The sequence below is a fragment of the Bicyclus anynana genome, chromosome 14 (assembly GCF_947172395.1).
Source record: "Bicyclus anynana chromosome 14, ilBicAnyn1.1, whole genome shotgun sequence".
NCBI classification, from domain to species: domain Eukaryota; kingdom Metazoa; phylum Arthropoda; class Insecta; order Lepidoptera; family Nymphalidae; genus Bicyclus; species Bicyclus anynana.
The window spans coordinates 14,362,327-14,379,425 of NC_069096.1; the positions used below are offsets into that span (position 1 = coordinate 14,362,327).

At 44.2% G+C, this 17,099-nt stretch overlaps 1 protein-coding gene across 1 annotated transcript; it reads right to left on the reverse strand.

Moving 5' to 3' along the window:
* Window positions 1-4,840: 4,840 nt before the first annotated feature.
* LOC112049829 (oocyte zinc finger protein XlCOF6) lies at window positions 4,841-16,536 on the reverse strand. The gene is made up of 17 exons (XM_052885555.1): window positions 16,380-16,536; window positions 16,107-16,197; window positions 15,272-15,484; window positions 13,729-14,018; window positions 12,386-12,535; window positions 12,164-12,277; window positions 11,868-11,981; window positions 11,572-11,685; window positions 11,276-11,389; window positions 10,980-11,093; window positions 10,684-10,887; window positions 9,581-9,721; window positions 8,810-8,945; window positions 8,074-8,176; window positions 7,139-7,265; window positions 6,776-6,845; window positions 4,841-6,560 (listed from the first exon to the last, which is right to left on the reverse strand). Exons 3-17 carry the CDS (start codon window positions 15,440-15,442, stop codon window positions 6,555-6,557), a joined length of 1,968 nt encoding a protein of 655 aa, XP_052741515.1. The 5' UTR covers window positions 15,443-15,484; window positions 16,107-16,197; window positions 16,380-16,536; the 3' UTR covers window positions 4,841-6,554.
* Window positions 16,537-17,099: the final 563 nt, after the last annotated feature.

The following is a 17,099-nucleotide window of genomic DNA, read 5'->3' on the forward strand; positions in this document are numbered from 1 at the left end:
AGGTGAAGAAGCGCTACCACAGCGCGATCCACGCCTCCGAAGCCGCTCAAGCCGCATCATCGGAATGGACACCGACGAAAACGAATTACCATCGCAACCGACCACGACGCCCGCGCCTCGACCAACCACGAGTTTCGCTGACGCAGCGCGCCCACGACAAGAAGAGCAGAAAAATAGAGACCGAACACAACCCAGCTCTACAGGCTCTACTGACTCTACCGGCGGAAAAGTTCCGCCAGCTCAACCACCACCCAAGAAACCGCGCTACCCACCGCTCGTGGTAGAGCAGCTCCCGAACTGGGCACACCACCTTCGCCAGCTGAAGGATAAACTTGGTAGAGCACCCAACGCTCGTCCCTTCGGGAGGGGAATAAAGTTTATCCCAACCGAAGAAAATGAATATCGCCTACTCCAACGATATCTCACAGAATTGGAGAAAACGGAGAAGATCTCGTGGTTCTCCTACTCGCTGCCCCAAGACAAAAGTCTGAAGGTAGCGATTAGGGGAGTTCCAGTTGACACACCACCTGCCGAAATAGAGCAAGAGCTGCGAAACCTGGGCTTCGAGCCGGAGCTGGTCCGAGCTATTCGAGCTCGCAAAGGACGCCCGGGTTGCATCTTCCTGGCAATACTAAAACGGACTCCCGATACTCTACCGAAGATCTATGAGGTGGACGAACTCCTGTGCATGCCGGGAGTCCGCATCGAAGCATGGCGTGGGAAGAAGGGGCCCGCGCAATGCCATAGATGCCAATTGTTCCGCCATAGCTCCCACATGTGCCATAGACGACAAGCCTGCGTGCGCTGCGGAGAGGAGCACAGCGCGCACATGTGCCCACGTCCTCTCGAAGAACCAGCCACCTGCGCAAACTGCGGTGGCCCGCATCCTGCAAATAACTCCTCCTGCCCTGTATACCGCAAGGAGGCCAGAAACAAAAAAGCGGGTACAGTGGCAAGAACGGCCACCACACGAGAAGAGGATCGTCCTGCCCGCTCACAGACTAGGGCGGAGGAAGACGGCGCGCCCATTGCTCCGGGAGGTTCTAACATAAGAACCCCAGCAAATGAGCCCACCGCACGAGGCGCCCCCGTGCAAGGGAAGAAAAAGAAAAAGAGGAACCCAAAGAAGAAAAAACCCCAAGAGGCGACACAGAGCGCCACAACGGCCTCCGCTCCTAAAGAAGCGGCTCCGGGGAGAACGACGACGACGCGCCCACAAACGGAACGTAGAGCTGACTCTTCCAACATCAGTACTCAGTCAGCTCTACAAATGCTAACAGACGTTCTCCACGCAATACAAGCAGGCGAAGACGCGACCACCGCAATCCTCAGAGGAATAACCCAACTCCTCCAATCCAATGCCTAAGCCACTGAGATTGCTGTTCTGGAACGCCAATAGCCTTAAAAGAAAAAAGGCTCTCTTTCGGACGCTACTACGGGAGCAAGATATAGATGTGGCGCTTATCTGCGAAACTCTACTAGCCTCCAAAGACATAATAAAGTTCCCGGGGTACTTTACTTACCGGGAGGACGATCCTCCATCGACACAAACGAAACGAGGCCTTGCAATCCTAGTACGGAGAAGATTGGTACATCAGCTGCTGCCCTCCGTAGAATTGGAGACCTTCCAAGCAATGGGTGTGGAACTCGAACTGGCTGGACGTCCGCACCGACTATACATTATATATAGACCGCCGACAAACAGAACATTGGACATGCAAGAGCTCCAGAAAATCATAGATCCCCAAATACCGACAGTATTGGCCGGGGACTGGAACGCCAAGCACCCAGCGTGGAATTCGAGTACCACGACTCCAGTGGGTAGAGCACTTTTTGCCGAAGCGGACCGAAGAGGGTACCAAATCACCGGCCCCGAAGTGCCCACCCACTACCCCTTCAATGATGACCACTTACCCGATGTCTTGGACTTCGTAGTGGCGCGTGGACTTCCAAACATCCCCCCACTTGAAGTCTTAAATGACGACATGGGCTCAGACCACTTGCCAGTTCTGACCACCTTGGACGCCGGCACTGCGCCTAGCCCGCAAATGCCTCAAAAGAAAAGAATAGACTGGGACAAGTACACGTCTATCATTTCGGACACCATCCCGACTGGATCGGCATCGACTCCAGAACAAGTAGAGACCCTTGCGATGGGAATTACAACGTCCATCCAAGGGGCTCTAAAGGAAGCCACTACCGTGACCACAGCCCAGAGCACCAAACCCCCGCTTCCCCGCCAGATACAGCAGCTTCTGGAGAGGAAAAGAAAACTCAGGAGAAAATGGCAATCCAGTAGATGTCCCGTGCAAAAGAGACAACTAAACCAACTAGCTGAACGAATCACTAACCAGCTCACAGCAAACGCGACTGATGAATGGCTAGATCACCTAGAGACCGTCAGGGAGGACCAAATCTCACTCCACAAACTCTACCGGAGCTTCACAAAGGTCCCTACTCCAAAGACGCCACTGCTGCACGATGACGGTAATCTCCTCTATCGTGCAGCAGACAGAGCTGAGATACTGGCCAAACATCTCGAGACCCAGTTCTCGACGTTCCCGGACAAAAATCCCGCCCACACGCAGCAAATCATCAGCGACAACCAAAGGTTCTTCGATGACGAACAAGAAACTAGTGATGCCGAGGAAAATTTCTTCTTCTCCCCGGGAATGGTCAGCACAATAATCAAAAAGACCAAACTCAAGAAAGCCCCCGGAGCAGACGGGATAATGAATAACGCGCTCCGCCACTTGCCACGAAAGGCGGTGGTCGCTTTGACCCGTCTCTTCAATGGAATCCTACGTTCGGGCCACTTTCCCGAAATCTGGAAGGTGGGACATATTATTGTGCTGCCAAAACCCGGAAAAAACCCCAGGAAGCCGGAGAGCTATCGACCCATCACTCTCCTCCCCACGACATCGAAGATCTTTGAGAAACTGCTCATTCAACAACTGCTCCCTTATATAACGCCCAGACCGGAACAGTTTGGGTTCCGTGCGGAGCACAGCACAACACTGCAGCTGATGAGAGTACTTCATATCTTCACCAACGCTCTTAACAAAAAGGAGAAGACTGTGGCAGTCTTCTTAGACATGGAAAAGGCCTTCGACCGAGTCTGGCACGAGGGCCTAATCCACAAACTAACAAGGACCGCCACCCCCAAGAAGTTAATGAAGATCTTAAAGTCCTTCCTAACTAACAGGAAATTCCGAGTGAAGGTGGACGGCGAAATCTCCGAGGAATTCCCCATCAAAGCGGGCGTCCCGCAGGGAAGCTGTTTGTCGCCGATGCTGTACTCCACTTTCACTGATGACATCCCAGTCCTCCCCGGGACCACACTAGCGCTGTACGCGGACGATGCGGCGTACATAGCCACGTCGCTGAACCACGCACACGCTACCAAGAAGCTCCAAAACACCCTGGACTCCCTCCCCGAATGGTTGGAAAAATGGCGCTTGTCAGTAAATGTGGGGAAAACACAAGCAATTGCTATGGGAAGTGGCCCCAAAATCTCCCAAAAATTGAAGTTGTGTGACCAAGAAATCACTTGGCACAACACAGTGAAGTACCTAGGTCTAACAATTGACCGGAATCTCACAATGAGGCCGCATATTAAAAATGTCGCAAACAAGGCGAGAGTCGCCACACACGTCCTTCGACCGGTGCTCTCTTCGTGCCTGCCGCTACGGATGAAGTTAGGGGTGTATAAGACATATATACGCCCCATCCTGACCTACGCAGCACCAGCCTGGTACTCGCTCGCGAAGGAGAGCAACAGGCGGACCCTCAGAGCCAGACAATCACAGGCCCTGAGACAAATAGCGAACGCCCCTCGGTACGTCAGGAACCGCACCATCGCCAGGGACCTGCGTATCGAGGACTTAGACTCGGAAATAAAATCCCAAGCCATCCGAGTCTTTGCCAAAGCAGACGCGTCGCAAATGGCCCACATCAAAGACATTGCGCCGTACCATGCTCGCCCGCCTGAGAAAAGGGAATACCCGAGGGACATACTAACCAAATAGCTCATATGAGGCCCCATGACGAGGTTGCCGCCTAGACAACCATACCATGAAACACCAAGAAAGGATAAAATAAAATAAAGATACGAAGAAAACCACAAACGCCCCCAACAGGAGGCGAATCCAACGACCGCTCTATCTTTATAGAGCGCGGTAGAGAACCACGCGCAGAGAGCATATGCTCTGGTCGCGTCTCCCCCTCGGGCCCTGCGGGCCCGGAGAGAAGATATACTGTGTGACTTGAGCTCAGTTGTTTGTTAGGAAGCGTAGACATCATTACGTCAGTCGCGTTAGTGATTTAATACAATAATGTTTTGTGTTATATTCAAAACATTATTGTAATAAATCTTCTTATAATGTTTTGCTTAGATATATTCTTCAATGGTTATACTTCATTGAGTAATGCAAAAAATATTTCAAAACATTTACGAAAAGTTATTTCAAAACACGTTTAGTGTAAGAAATTAAATATCACGTGTCTCAATCGGTGAAGGAAAACATCGTGAGGAAACCTGCATACCAGAGAATTATCTTAATTCTCTGCGTGTGTGAAGTCTGCCAATCCGCATTGGGCCAGCGTGGTGGATTATTGGCCTAACCCCTCTCATTCTGAGAGGAGACTCGAGCTCAGCAGTGAGCCGAATATAGGTTGATGACGATTAGTGGCTTTTATTTTCTAAACTAAATAATTTCAATAGCTCAACGGTAAAAAGGCTATGCCGAGAGGTCATAAATACGATCCCCGCTATTGACCTACTGTCATACACATGTAAAAACATTCTTTTATCTAAGTAATTAAATAAGGGCAAGGAGAATATTTAAAAAATGTATGATATATATTTTTTTAATTTCGAATAACCCAGCAAGTGTGATAACAGGTCTATACAATGGCCGATAAATAATTCAAAAGCAAAATACGATCCGAAGCAAATGTCTCATTTGCTTGTTCCGTCAAAAACGTTTACAAAAAGAATATACCTAAGTTTTAATTAATATCAGTGTAAATTATCTATGGCATAGCGTCCCGGGTCTTCACCAGCTTGGCTTGAGCCACTCGAGCGTACGTGAGCGACGGCAGCTCTTTGAGGTACATCTGTGACACAAGGAACCATTCTGGATATTGAGGGTAAGGAAAAGGAGTAACGTATGGTTAACAACTTAGCAACCTTGGTTGGTAATGGGCACAATTTTTATATTAATAGGGATAGGGTAGAGGTTAGGATAGGTAAAAAGTGCACATAACAACATTGCAACACCTAACTTAAAGTTTCAAGATTATGTGACAGTTTAGAATTAACTGAGGTTACTATCGCATGCTTCTCCTTCGTACTCTGATTCTGGTTTCTACCCGTCTGGGCTGCTGCGGATGATGTTATCAATGATTACTTGGGGCAACCTCTACCATTCTTTAAGTGATACGTCTCGCAACTCGCCCAGATTGCTAGGTGCCTTTCTTGATTTCACACTCAAGCAAGTCCCAAACGTGTTCAATTGGATTCATATCCGGGCAGTGCTGTAAATAGCTTTTTTCGCGCCCAGTGCAAGCTTCTATAACTGCGCCATATCTAAGTAGACCTTTTGCCTATTATTCCACCCACTGTGTCTCACTCACTAAAACTCAAACGCAGGTTCACTACTGCAAATGCGTTGCCCATTTTGATGCTTAATTCTGTCTATTATTGCGCTCCCGAGAATATGGGCCCTGTGCCTGGGCACCGGTGGCACCGCCCTATTTACACCACTGTATCCGGGGACCGTGCTGGCCACTCCATCACCGTTACACCAAAATGATTTAGGAGTTAGGAGCTTTGTTATTAAGCTCAAGTTGTCGTCGAGGTGTGCTCCTTTATTGGCACATTTTCTTCTAGAATATCCTTGATATACAGATCAGTAGTCGGATTCCCGTCGTCGACTACCACCAACTTATCTCCTAAACATATTTGACCCCAGACCATAATTAAGTCGGCGCCAATATGCCACTGTATTTTAAAAGTTAGACTAGATATAATGCTCTTCTTTGCGTCTCTAGACTTGCATTCATGTCGAAGTTTCTCCACTCATCGAAGTCTTAATAACGATGTTCACGTTCAAAGTATACTAGGTTTCTTGCGGTGTGGTATCTCAAGTTTAAGTGTATTGTCAGGCACAAATGAGCTGCCGATTTCTTTGAATTCTTTGCGAACTGTCCCTCATTTTTACTCCTTGAACCTCCTCCAATACATTTCGGGCCTGCACCGCCATCAGTCTCGTGTTCCGACGAACTCGAAGTCGTAGAAAACGGGCATCTCTCCTTGAAGTCCTTTCCTGCCTTGTCCTCTCCTCCTCACTAGAGAATTTGTCAATCTGTACCGTTAGATGCTACAATGTATCGCTGAGTCTTGTAGCCATCAATCTGTACGATTAACCATTTCATCTTCCCTAATGATTTCCGATAGTTAAATCAGGCATAGATAGATGCACATAACAGATTATACGAGAAAACACAAAAGCCTCATAAAACTGCAGAACGACTAATGTTCCGTTTCCAAGTCAGACCTAAAATTAAAAAAAAATGTAATGTAACTGGTCTGTGATGTGAAAAAGATAGATTAAATCTCCTTTGTGTTTCACTGAGTGTAGTAGTTAATGACATAATCTGGTGTGAATATAGGTTACAAGTCAATTTTAAAGGTAAAGTCTGTCTAATTTGTTCGGAAGGCAGAACTGATTTTATTTAAATTGTACATAGAATATAATATAAACATACTCACTTTCCGTGTGACGATATCCAAGCCATGCGCTTTCTGCATATGCTCCTTAAGTATGGACAAGCGCGCAAACCTGCAATTACATATTGAACAAGTTCAAATTTCTAATAGTCAATAAATTCAGTAGTGACTTGAAATGGGATCACACAGTAAAAGTATCTATAAAATTCCCGGGTCTGTTTGCCTGTTCTGGAACATAGCTGGCAGGCAAAGAAATGAACCGTTTCCCCCTTGGGGCACAGATGCCAGACCAACAAATGAAACGTATACTTCCTGAGGAAAAGATGGTAAAAGTATCTATAAAATTCCCGGGTCTGTTTGCCTGTTCTGGAACATAATTGTCAGGTAAAGAAGTGAACCGTTTACCTCTTGGGGCACAGCTGGCAGGCGAAGGGCGGCGGCAGGCCTCGATGCACGCGGTCCACGTGCAGTTGCAGAGCGAAGCGCTGCGCGTACCGCCGGCTGCACTCCGCGCACGCGAAACGCTTCTGTGCTGCGGTGTGCAATGTATAAATTATTATCAGTCTATTTTAACGGCCCACTACAGGGCCAAGGCTTTGTCCATATAGGTTGCCGACTATGGGCCTTATTAGAAGGCTCAAAATCACTCAGCGAGCGATGGAGCGAGCTATGCTTGGAGTTTCACTGCGTGATCGAATCAGGAATGAGGAGATCCGCAGACGAACCAAAGTCACTGACATAGCTCAGCGAGTCGTGAAGCTGAAGTGGCAATGGGCAGGCCACATAGTTCGAAGAGCCGATGGACGTTGGGGTCCCAAGGTGCTGAAATGGCACCAATGGCGTCCTCGCACCGGAAAGCGCAGTGTTAGTTGACCCCCCACTAGGTGGACTATAGGATATCAAGCGGGTTGCAGGGAGCCGCTGGATGCTAACGGATCGTTGTGCTTGGAGGTCCATGCAAGAGGTCTATGTTGACGTCTATCGGCTGATAACTCAGACCAATTATTGTATAGGACCTGCCTCGCTAGACGTTACTTTTCTGTCAAAGTATATGATCAACGATCTAATGCAATTATAAAAACTGTGTCTATAGAATTGATGTTAAATAGTTGTAATCGTGTTCGTCGGTTAAAGAGCTCCGTAAAAATACCTTTTTGAGTAATTGAATTGTGTAAAAAACAGGCAAAAACTTCTAGTTTAGTATAAGATATATACCAAATTTAAGCTCGTTTTCCTCAGAAAAAGACAGACAATTTTGTTCGTGACTATGAGTGCGATACAGGTCCTTCTATAATTGGTCTGAGGCTGATAAGGAAGGAAGGACTCGGCGAAGCACTCACGTAGGTGTGTGTCGAGGTGCGCGGTGATGAGCGCGCGCGTGCGGAAGATCCTCGCGCAGTGGGCGCACTCGAACCTCTGCGACGTGTGCAACTTCTCGTGCCGCTGTCAAACAAAATGGGGTAAAGACAGAATGGGGATGACTAGGTTGAAATATATTGATTTTTATAATAAATTCGGATAAATAAGGTCAATGTTAACTAATTTATACATAAAAAGCAAAGATTGACTGGATATTTGCAAAATAAATAAGATTATAAAATTTAAAAATCTAATAAAAATCTTTTATCGCAATTAGATACAAATTCCTACAGTTTTAGCTTCCTTACATTAAATGTGACATTTTTCAATAAATGAACTATTAACATAAACGCACAAATAACAAAGATATTAGTAATTTTGTTTGAACGCTCATACTAACGACCAGCGAGCCAACGACGTCACTAACTCGTGCCATTTTGTATGGAGCGTTTTTCAGGGATCCGCGGCAGCGCCGCAAATCTGACCCTTTAAATCCCTGTAGCTCCGAAAGTAATGATCGCAGATACCCTGTTACTTTAATTGCTTTTTTTTTTAATTGCTTTACTATTAGCATACTCTTAAGGTCTATGACTAAACTGCATAAACATTTTATATACAAAGATCTTTTTTTTCATCTTATTTGTTCATAGCATGCGGGACCATAACATGAAGCGGGCCGGACAGTCCGCGTACAGGAACCTGACATAACATACGCACCCGTAGCGCAGTATTGCTGGTGTAGGCTTTTAAGCATTGCCAGCATACGTAGGGCCGTTGTCCGGTGTGCGTGCGCTGGTGCGCCGTCAGGCCGGACCGCACCTTGAAGATGGCCGGACAGTCTGTGCAGGGGAACCTGACACAACGAAATTACGATGTTGCACCAACAAACAAATTAAAATCAAGGTATACAAACAAATTCAAAATGATCAAAATTAGGGTATTTATACCCTCATCAACGTTTGCCAGAATAGCTAGTTGTTAGTATATAATAGTTCTCTAACATCTTACCTCAGCATTTTTCTACATATGGCAGAAACCTTTGCCAGAACAGCTAGTTGCAAGTATATTAGTTCTAACGTTTGCGGGAACACCTAGTTGTAAGTATAATAGTTCTAATGTTTGCCGGAACAGCTAGCTGTAAGTATAATAGTTTCAACTTTTGCCGGAACAGCTAGTTGTACCTAAGTATAATAGTTCCAACGTTTGCGGGAACAGGTAGTTGTAAGTATAATAGTTTTAATGTTTGCCGGAACAGCTAGTTGTAAGTATAATAGTTCCAACGTTTGCTGGAACACCTAGTTGTAAGTCTGTTTGCCGAAACAGCTAGTTGTAAGTAAAATAGTTCTGTTTGCCAAAACAGCTAGTTGTAAGTATTATAGTTCCAAAGTTTACAGGAACTACTTTAAGTTTGTCGGAACAGCTAGTTGTAGGTATAATAATCCCAAAGGTTGCTGTAACAGCTATTTGTAAGTACAATAGTTCCCTTACATCTTAGGGGTCTTCTTTTTAGGCTTGCACAAGAAGGGTCTGGAACGCGCTTTATCGCCGAGTTGCCTCGCGCGCGCCTTCAGTACCGTCACCGCGTCGGGCGCAATGCATGTCTTCTCATGCTTGTATAGGGTTGTTTTACTGGAAATTACAGTTAGTTTGCCTTCATCATTATCAACTTCAAATTCAGCACACTGCTGAGTCGAGCTCAGCAGTGTCCTCTCAGAATGAGAGGGGTTAGGCCAATAGTCCAGCACGCTGGCCCAATGCTGATTGGCCGACTTCACACACGCAGAGAATTAAGAACATTCTCAGGTATGCAGGTACCTCACGATGTTATCCTTCACCGTTTGAGACACGTGATATTTAATTTCTTAAAATGCACACAACTGAAAAGTTTTAGATGCATGCCCCGGAAGGACGCACACCCTCCGGAATCGAAAGCAGAGGTCATATCCACTGGGCTATCAGTTTACCTTACTCGTGTTCATTTTAAGGCCCACCTGTTGACACACTCTGCTGAGGTCATGGTCATACTTAGATTATCTAGTCTCTGCCATGACAACCAACGGTTCCAGTCCAGAACCTTAAAGACGTCTTCCAATGCAGTGGTAAATAGCTTCAGGGCGGTAACATCTCCCTCTCACACTGCAATTGGATTGGCCTCGTAGTCTGATCCTGTATAGTAGCGAAGCAGCTACCTTTCACCGTGCGTCTGATAGTGACGCGTCGCCTTCGGTATCGTAGCCGACTGGTGATCGCATTGTATGCGCCTGCTCACCAACTGCAGTGCTAGTGACAGCTCACCTTCTGAAGTTGTCGCCGCAAGCCAAGCAGTGCAGGTACCTCTCGCCGTGCGTCTCCTGATAGTGGCGCGTCGCCTTCGGTATCGTAGCCGACTGGTGATCGCATTGTATGCGCCTGCTCACCAACTTCAGTGCTAGTGACAGCTCACCTTCTGAAGTTGACGCCGCAAGCCAAGCAGTGCAGGTACCTCTCGCCGTGCGTCTCCTGATAGTGACGCGTCGCCTTCGGTATCGTAGCCGACTGGTGATCGCATTGTATGCGCCTGCTCACCAACTGCAGTGCTAGTGACAGCTCACCTTCTGAAGTTGACGCCGCAAGCCAAGCAGTGCAGGTACCTCTCGCCGTGCGTCTCCTGATAGTGGCGCGTCGCCTTCGGTATCGTAGCCGACTGGTGATCGCATTGTATGCGCCTGCTCACCAACTGCAGTGCTAGTGACAGCTCACCTTCTGAAGTTGTCGCCGCAAGCCAAGCAGTGCAGGTACCTCTCGCCGTGCGTCTCCTGATAGTGGCGCGTCGCCTTCGGTATCGTAGCCGACTGGTGATCGCATTGTATGCGCCTGCTCACCAACTGCAGTGCTAGTGACAGCTCACCTTCTGAAGTTGACGCCGCAAGCCAAGCAGTGCAGGTACCTCTCGCCGTGCGTCTCCTGATAGTGACGCGTCGCCTTCGGTATCGTAGCCGACTGGTGATCGCATTGTATGCGCCTGCTCACCAACTGCAGTGCTAGTGACAGCTCACCTTCTGAAGTTGACGCCGCAAGCCAAGCAGTGCAGGTACCTCTCGCCGTGCGTCTCCTGATAGTGGCGCGTCGCCTTCGGTATCGTAGCCGACTGGTGATCGCATTGTATGCGCCTGCTCACCAACTGCAGTGCTAGTGACAGCTCACCTTCTGAAGTTGTCGCCGCAAGCCAAGCAGTGCAGGTACCTCTCGCCGTGCGTCTCCTGATAGTGGCGCGTCGCCTTCGGTATCGTAGCCGACTGGTGATCGCATTGTATGCGCCTGCTCACCAACTGCAGTGCTAGTGACAGCTCACCTTCTGAAGTTGACGCCGCAAGCCAAGCAGTGCAGGTACCTCTCGCCGTGCGTCTCCTGATAGTGACGCGTCGCCTTCGGTATCGTAGCCGACTGGTGATCGCATTGTATGCGCCTGCTCACCAACTGCAGTGCTAGTGACAGCTCACCTTCTGAAGTTGACGCCGCAAGCCAAGCAGTGCAGGTACCTCTCGCCGTGCGTCTCCTGATAGTGGCGCGTCGCCTTCGGTATCGTAGCCGACTGGTGATCGCATTGTATGCGCCTGCTCACCAACTGCAGTGCTAGTGACAGCTCACCTTCTGAAGTTGACGCCGCAAGCCAAGCAGTGCAGGTACCTCTCGCCGTGCGTCTCCTGATAGTGGCGCGTCGCCTTCGGTATCGTAGCCGACTGGTGATCGCATTGTATGCGCCTGCTCACCAACTGCAGTGCTAGTGACAGCTCACCTTCTGAAGTTGACGCCGCAAGCCAAGCAGTGCAGGTACCTCTCGCCGTGCGTCTCCTGATAGTGGCGCGTCGCCTTCGGTATCGTAGCCGACTGGTGATCGCATTGTATGCGCCTGCTCACCAACTGCAGTGCTAGTGACAGCTCACCTTCTGAAGTTGACGCCGCAAGCCAAGCAGTGCAGGTACCTCTCGCCGTGCGTCTCCTGATAGTGGCGCGTCGCCTTCGGTATCGTAGCCGACTGGTGATCGCATTGTATGCGCCTGCTCACCAACTGCAGTGCTAGTGACAGCTCACCTTCTGAAGTTGACGCCGCAAGCCAAGCAGTGCAGGTACCTCTCGCCGTGCGTCTCCTGATAGTGGCGCGTCGCCTTCGGTATCGTAGCCGACTGGTGATCGCAATGTATGCACCTGCTCACAGAGGGCTTTTGTCAAATCAAATCAATCAAATCAAATCAAAACTACACAATTAATGTGTGTTCAAAAATATAAGATGTAAGAACACAACATAGTACTCACTTTAGCATAATGCCATCCAACGAATAATAGTCTGTAGGTGGCGGAGGTGGCTTAATCTCGTTCATGACGGCTACCAAACAGTCTAAAAGTAGCTCTTTATCATCCTTCAGCTCTGGGTAAGTACTCTTCCAGCATTTTACATATGAAACTCTAAAACAATTTAAAAAGTGCTACACAAATCTCACATTAGCATCGATCTCCTATTAAAAAGTGGATGCACAATCAAAAAAAAAAACTTCCCCACTCAATGAGTGCCAACTTGTTGGTATTCAATTCAAGTAGTCGCATTTGCAAATTCAACCTTAAACTCAATCCTTAAGGTTCAATTTGCTCTGAATTTGGGATTTTATTGTATATTGGACTATATTTAAAGACCTTTAGGTATAATTTTCTATACCAATAATTCTGTCAAAGCAAAATTGGCCAGTTTTTAATTGAAATTTTCTACATGATTGTACACAGTCATATGCAAATAAAGCAACTAAAGTAAAGTATACTAAACTAAAGTAAGCCTACTTGAAATAAACAATTTAGAATATGTAAAAAAACTTCAACGTATTGTTGCACAGGGACAAAAACATATCACAGCCGGTATATCAGGGAATATTAAACCGGAGTACTTCGGCGAGTGACAACTTCAGAGCTGACTAGAAGTTTAGCGCGAAGTATACGTCGGATTTAGAACTAAGTAAGTAAAGATGACAGATACAAATTTTAGCTCTCTTGTTCAAAATTACTATTATTTACCCTAGTTCCGTCTCTCTACTTTTATAGTTTTGTATTATACCACGTCAGACATTGAGCGCGATTCTTCTTAGATTTAGTACTATGCAAATATGTATCACTAGCGAGCGCCCGCGACTTCATCCGCGTGGAGTTAAGTTTTCACAAATCCCGCGGGAACCATGGTCTTTTCCGGGATGAAAAGTAGCCTATGTGTATTATCCAGAGTAAAATCTATTTTCATTCCAAATTTCAGCCAAATGACCGCAAAATTGACAAAGTTTCATACAAACCTTCACCCCTGTGTTATCCCCTTAGGGGTAGAATTGACCAAAATCGTTCCTTAGCGAATGCCTACGTCATAACATGTACCTGCATGCTAAATTTCATCCCGTTCCGTCCAGTGGTTTGGGCTGTGCGTTGATAGATCACTATGTCAGTCAGTCACCTTTGAGTTATATATATTTAGAGGTACAAATACTCATGCTTACAGCTAAATTCCCACACAAGATGTTCTACCTCCTATAATACTTTGTAGTGGTATTGGAAAATGATATAAAATATTTTATTTCATCAACTGAGTATAACGAAAAATTGTTAAAGTCCAAATTATTTATTACCTTTCAGAGGGTTTAAGCATTCTTGACTTTGTCTTTGGGACTGGTTTCTCACAATTAACCTCATGTTCTTCAAATTCTTCTTGTACCTCATGTTCTTCATGTATCTCATGTTTTTCTTGTATCTCATATTCTTCTTGTACCTCATTTTTTTCATGGTCTTCATGTTCTGGTAAATAAACTGTATCATTGGCATTATCTACATAGAAGTTTTCTTGATCAGTAATGGTTTCTTCATCTACTGCCTCCACCTTGACAGAAGTCTCAATTTCAGAATTTAAGTTTCCTGGATTCTGGAATGTTAAAATGAGTTTCATATAAATAAAATGTTAAACTCTGCTCCATTTTATATTATATCGCCTAAACCGAGAATATCGCTTTCTCTTTAGTCCTATTGCAACAAAAGAGAGCAATTCTTGCAGTTCAGCATTATTGGTCATCTTGTCTTCAATATTGTTATGGAAAACCCTATCACTAGAGACATAGGGTTCATAGTCATTCGCCCTTTCGAGTTGTTGACAAATTGAGTTGTTTTGATTGCTCTATTGTTATTGTTTTGATTTAACGAACTCCGTGGAATAAACAACACGCATGTAGGCGGTCCCAGAATGATCTGGAAGCGTTCTTAGTGGGTATAAATACGCGATGGAGACGACGATCGGGGCAGTTAACTTCAGAATGAAGGGAAGTGAACATTAAGTGTTACCAGCAATACAAGCGAACTATAGTGAATTCGGCTACGATTTTGGACTCTGGAACGTACATAATTTAAATTTCCTTCTACTAACTCTAAAAATGAAGGACTTTCAACACAAACTTTCCGCTCTTTCTTCGCAAGTCTTCTCCACACTTGCCTGGTAGAGATTACTTATAGTAATAATAATAAGTTTAGATTATTAATTGTTTTTTAATGTTTTTATTTATTACTGTATTTCTGTGTGCAATAAAGTATTTCTTCTTCTTCTCCTTCTTTCCTATTTCACCCCCTTCTATTTTTATTTTAGGGTCAATGTTGTCAATGTACCCTATGTTTTGCTCCAAGGTCTCATTTACCATTATACTAAAATTCATCTTGATTGGTCAGCTGTTTAGTCGTGTGAAAAAGTATCAGAGACAGACAGACTAACTTTCGAATTTACAATACTAACGGACGCCCGCGACTTTGACCGTGTGGAATTCGGTTTTTCACGAATGCCTCGGGAACCATGGATTTTTTTGGGATTAAAAGTAGCCTTTGTGTTAATCCAGAGTAAAATCTATTTCCATTCCAAATTTCAGCTAAATCGCTTCAGTAGTAGAGACATTACAGAGTACAATCATCAAAATAAACATCCAAACAAACATCCATACATGTGGTTATAATATTAGTAGGATTAGTTCACGTTCAGTAAAGAATACAGCCTATAATACTTTGTGGTAATGTTACTTTCCAAAAATTTTAAATCAGTAGAGTAGTTTCAGAGCCTATCCAATGCAAATAAACAAACAATAAAATCTTAAATATTTCCTCTTTTTTTCATGTTAGTATAAATAATTGAATATGCACCTGATACAATATGTCATCACCTGCTGGTTCTTCTTTTGTGTGTAATAATGTATCATTATCATTATCAACTTTTGTTTGTAATGATGTATCAATATCATTATCAACTTTTGTATGTAATGTCATATTAATATCATCAACTATTAATATAACAATATCATCATCACACTCCATATTCTTCTTGATCTTGATAGAATTACTGGTCAACTTTAAAACCTGAAAAAAATCAAAAGAATCTTATGTATGTAGTCACAGATTAAAAAATAATAGGCAGATAGAGCATACAGAACAATGCAGCCATTCCAAATACAAATTAAATAACGAATTCATTCTTGAATCAGTATGACACAAAGCGAAACATCAAGTAAATGAAGAAAAATTACATCTTATGTTTTGTTTTTTAAAAACTGTTCACAAAACTAAAAAATAAGATGCGAGTAATTTTTTGTAGACTCATTCTGTATCATTCTTTATTCTGTGTAAGTATTATGAAATTACACTAATTGTAATTTCTATATATTTGTTGTAATCATGGTCAACATTGCACATAAAGGTAATTTGTGATATGACAAAAGTCTTTATTTTATCCTTTTCAGCTTTCATACAACCATGGTCATCAAAAAATTTAATTTTTAATTTTAACAATAAAATCTGGCCATGTTGAATTCTCTATGACATCAAAGCATCTATGCTTATTAGCTTATAAAATACTATTAAATTCTTAGCAAGCAACAGTAAAACACTTCCTTAGCTTAGCTATTAAAAAAAATATATATTAGCCATAAGCCATATATTTTAATGAAAACCAATAGCTCAATTAGCAATTCCCTCCACTTACTTGTAGACTGTGTTGAGAGTGGGTACACCAGTCCAATGGGCGGGAATAGAAACCACGAAACCACTGTTCAGTCCAGCCCCATATCTGTTAGCTGAAAATAAATGAGTTCTGTAAATATGCAGTAAAAACTGTAGGTAATAATAAAATTATAATTCCGAATCCAAGGACGAAACTGACTTTATTTCACGCCAAACCCAAACTAATAAAAATAATGGTAGTTTTTTATTTAGTTTTGAGGGATTAAACAAAATTAAAATATAATATTTTACTAACCTACTTTACGAAAATTCCAGGAAACGAAACGGCAGCAAAAATCAAAACAAAAAAGTTAAAACATAAAAGCAAGTTATTTCATCGTCCTACAAATATTTTTGTGTTTTGTTTTGTCTGGTTTTGTCCACAAACGTCAAATGAATGTTTTTGTCCACAGCCACAGATTAGTTATCAGCACAGAATAACAACACAGATGTCGATTGGTAGACAAAGAAAGTAATAGACGCATTGATATCGATAGCATCCATCCATCGTGGGCGTGATTGCTAGGATCGCGAATAGAACGCTTTAACTATTTAGACTATTTAGTTACTAATTATTAGTGTTCTGTGTTACTAATGGTCGAAGGTGGAACGCAGTCGTATCTACTTATCTTTTTAGCCGTTTGTGGTCATAAGCAGTGTTGCCAGTTGGGTCTTGTGAAAAGTTACCCGAAATATTAAAAAAGTAACCTTTTTGTGTAAAAAGTAACCTTTTCACTAACTACTCTTGCTTTTTGCGTTCCACAGCATGGCTAAACCACCATTTCAGCCTCTGGGGACTAAAATAATTTTGTTTTTTTGTTTATTAACTGTCTGTTACGAATATTAGCCAAGTACTAAATTACTATAAACTGAAGGACATTTTACTCGTAAATAGAATCATCTTACTTATGATGATGCAAGAATTAAAAAAAATTGACGTTAATTTCTTAAATTCACACTTGATTTTTTTAAGAAA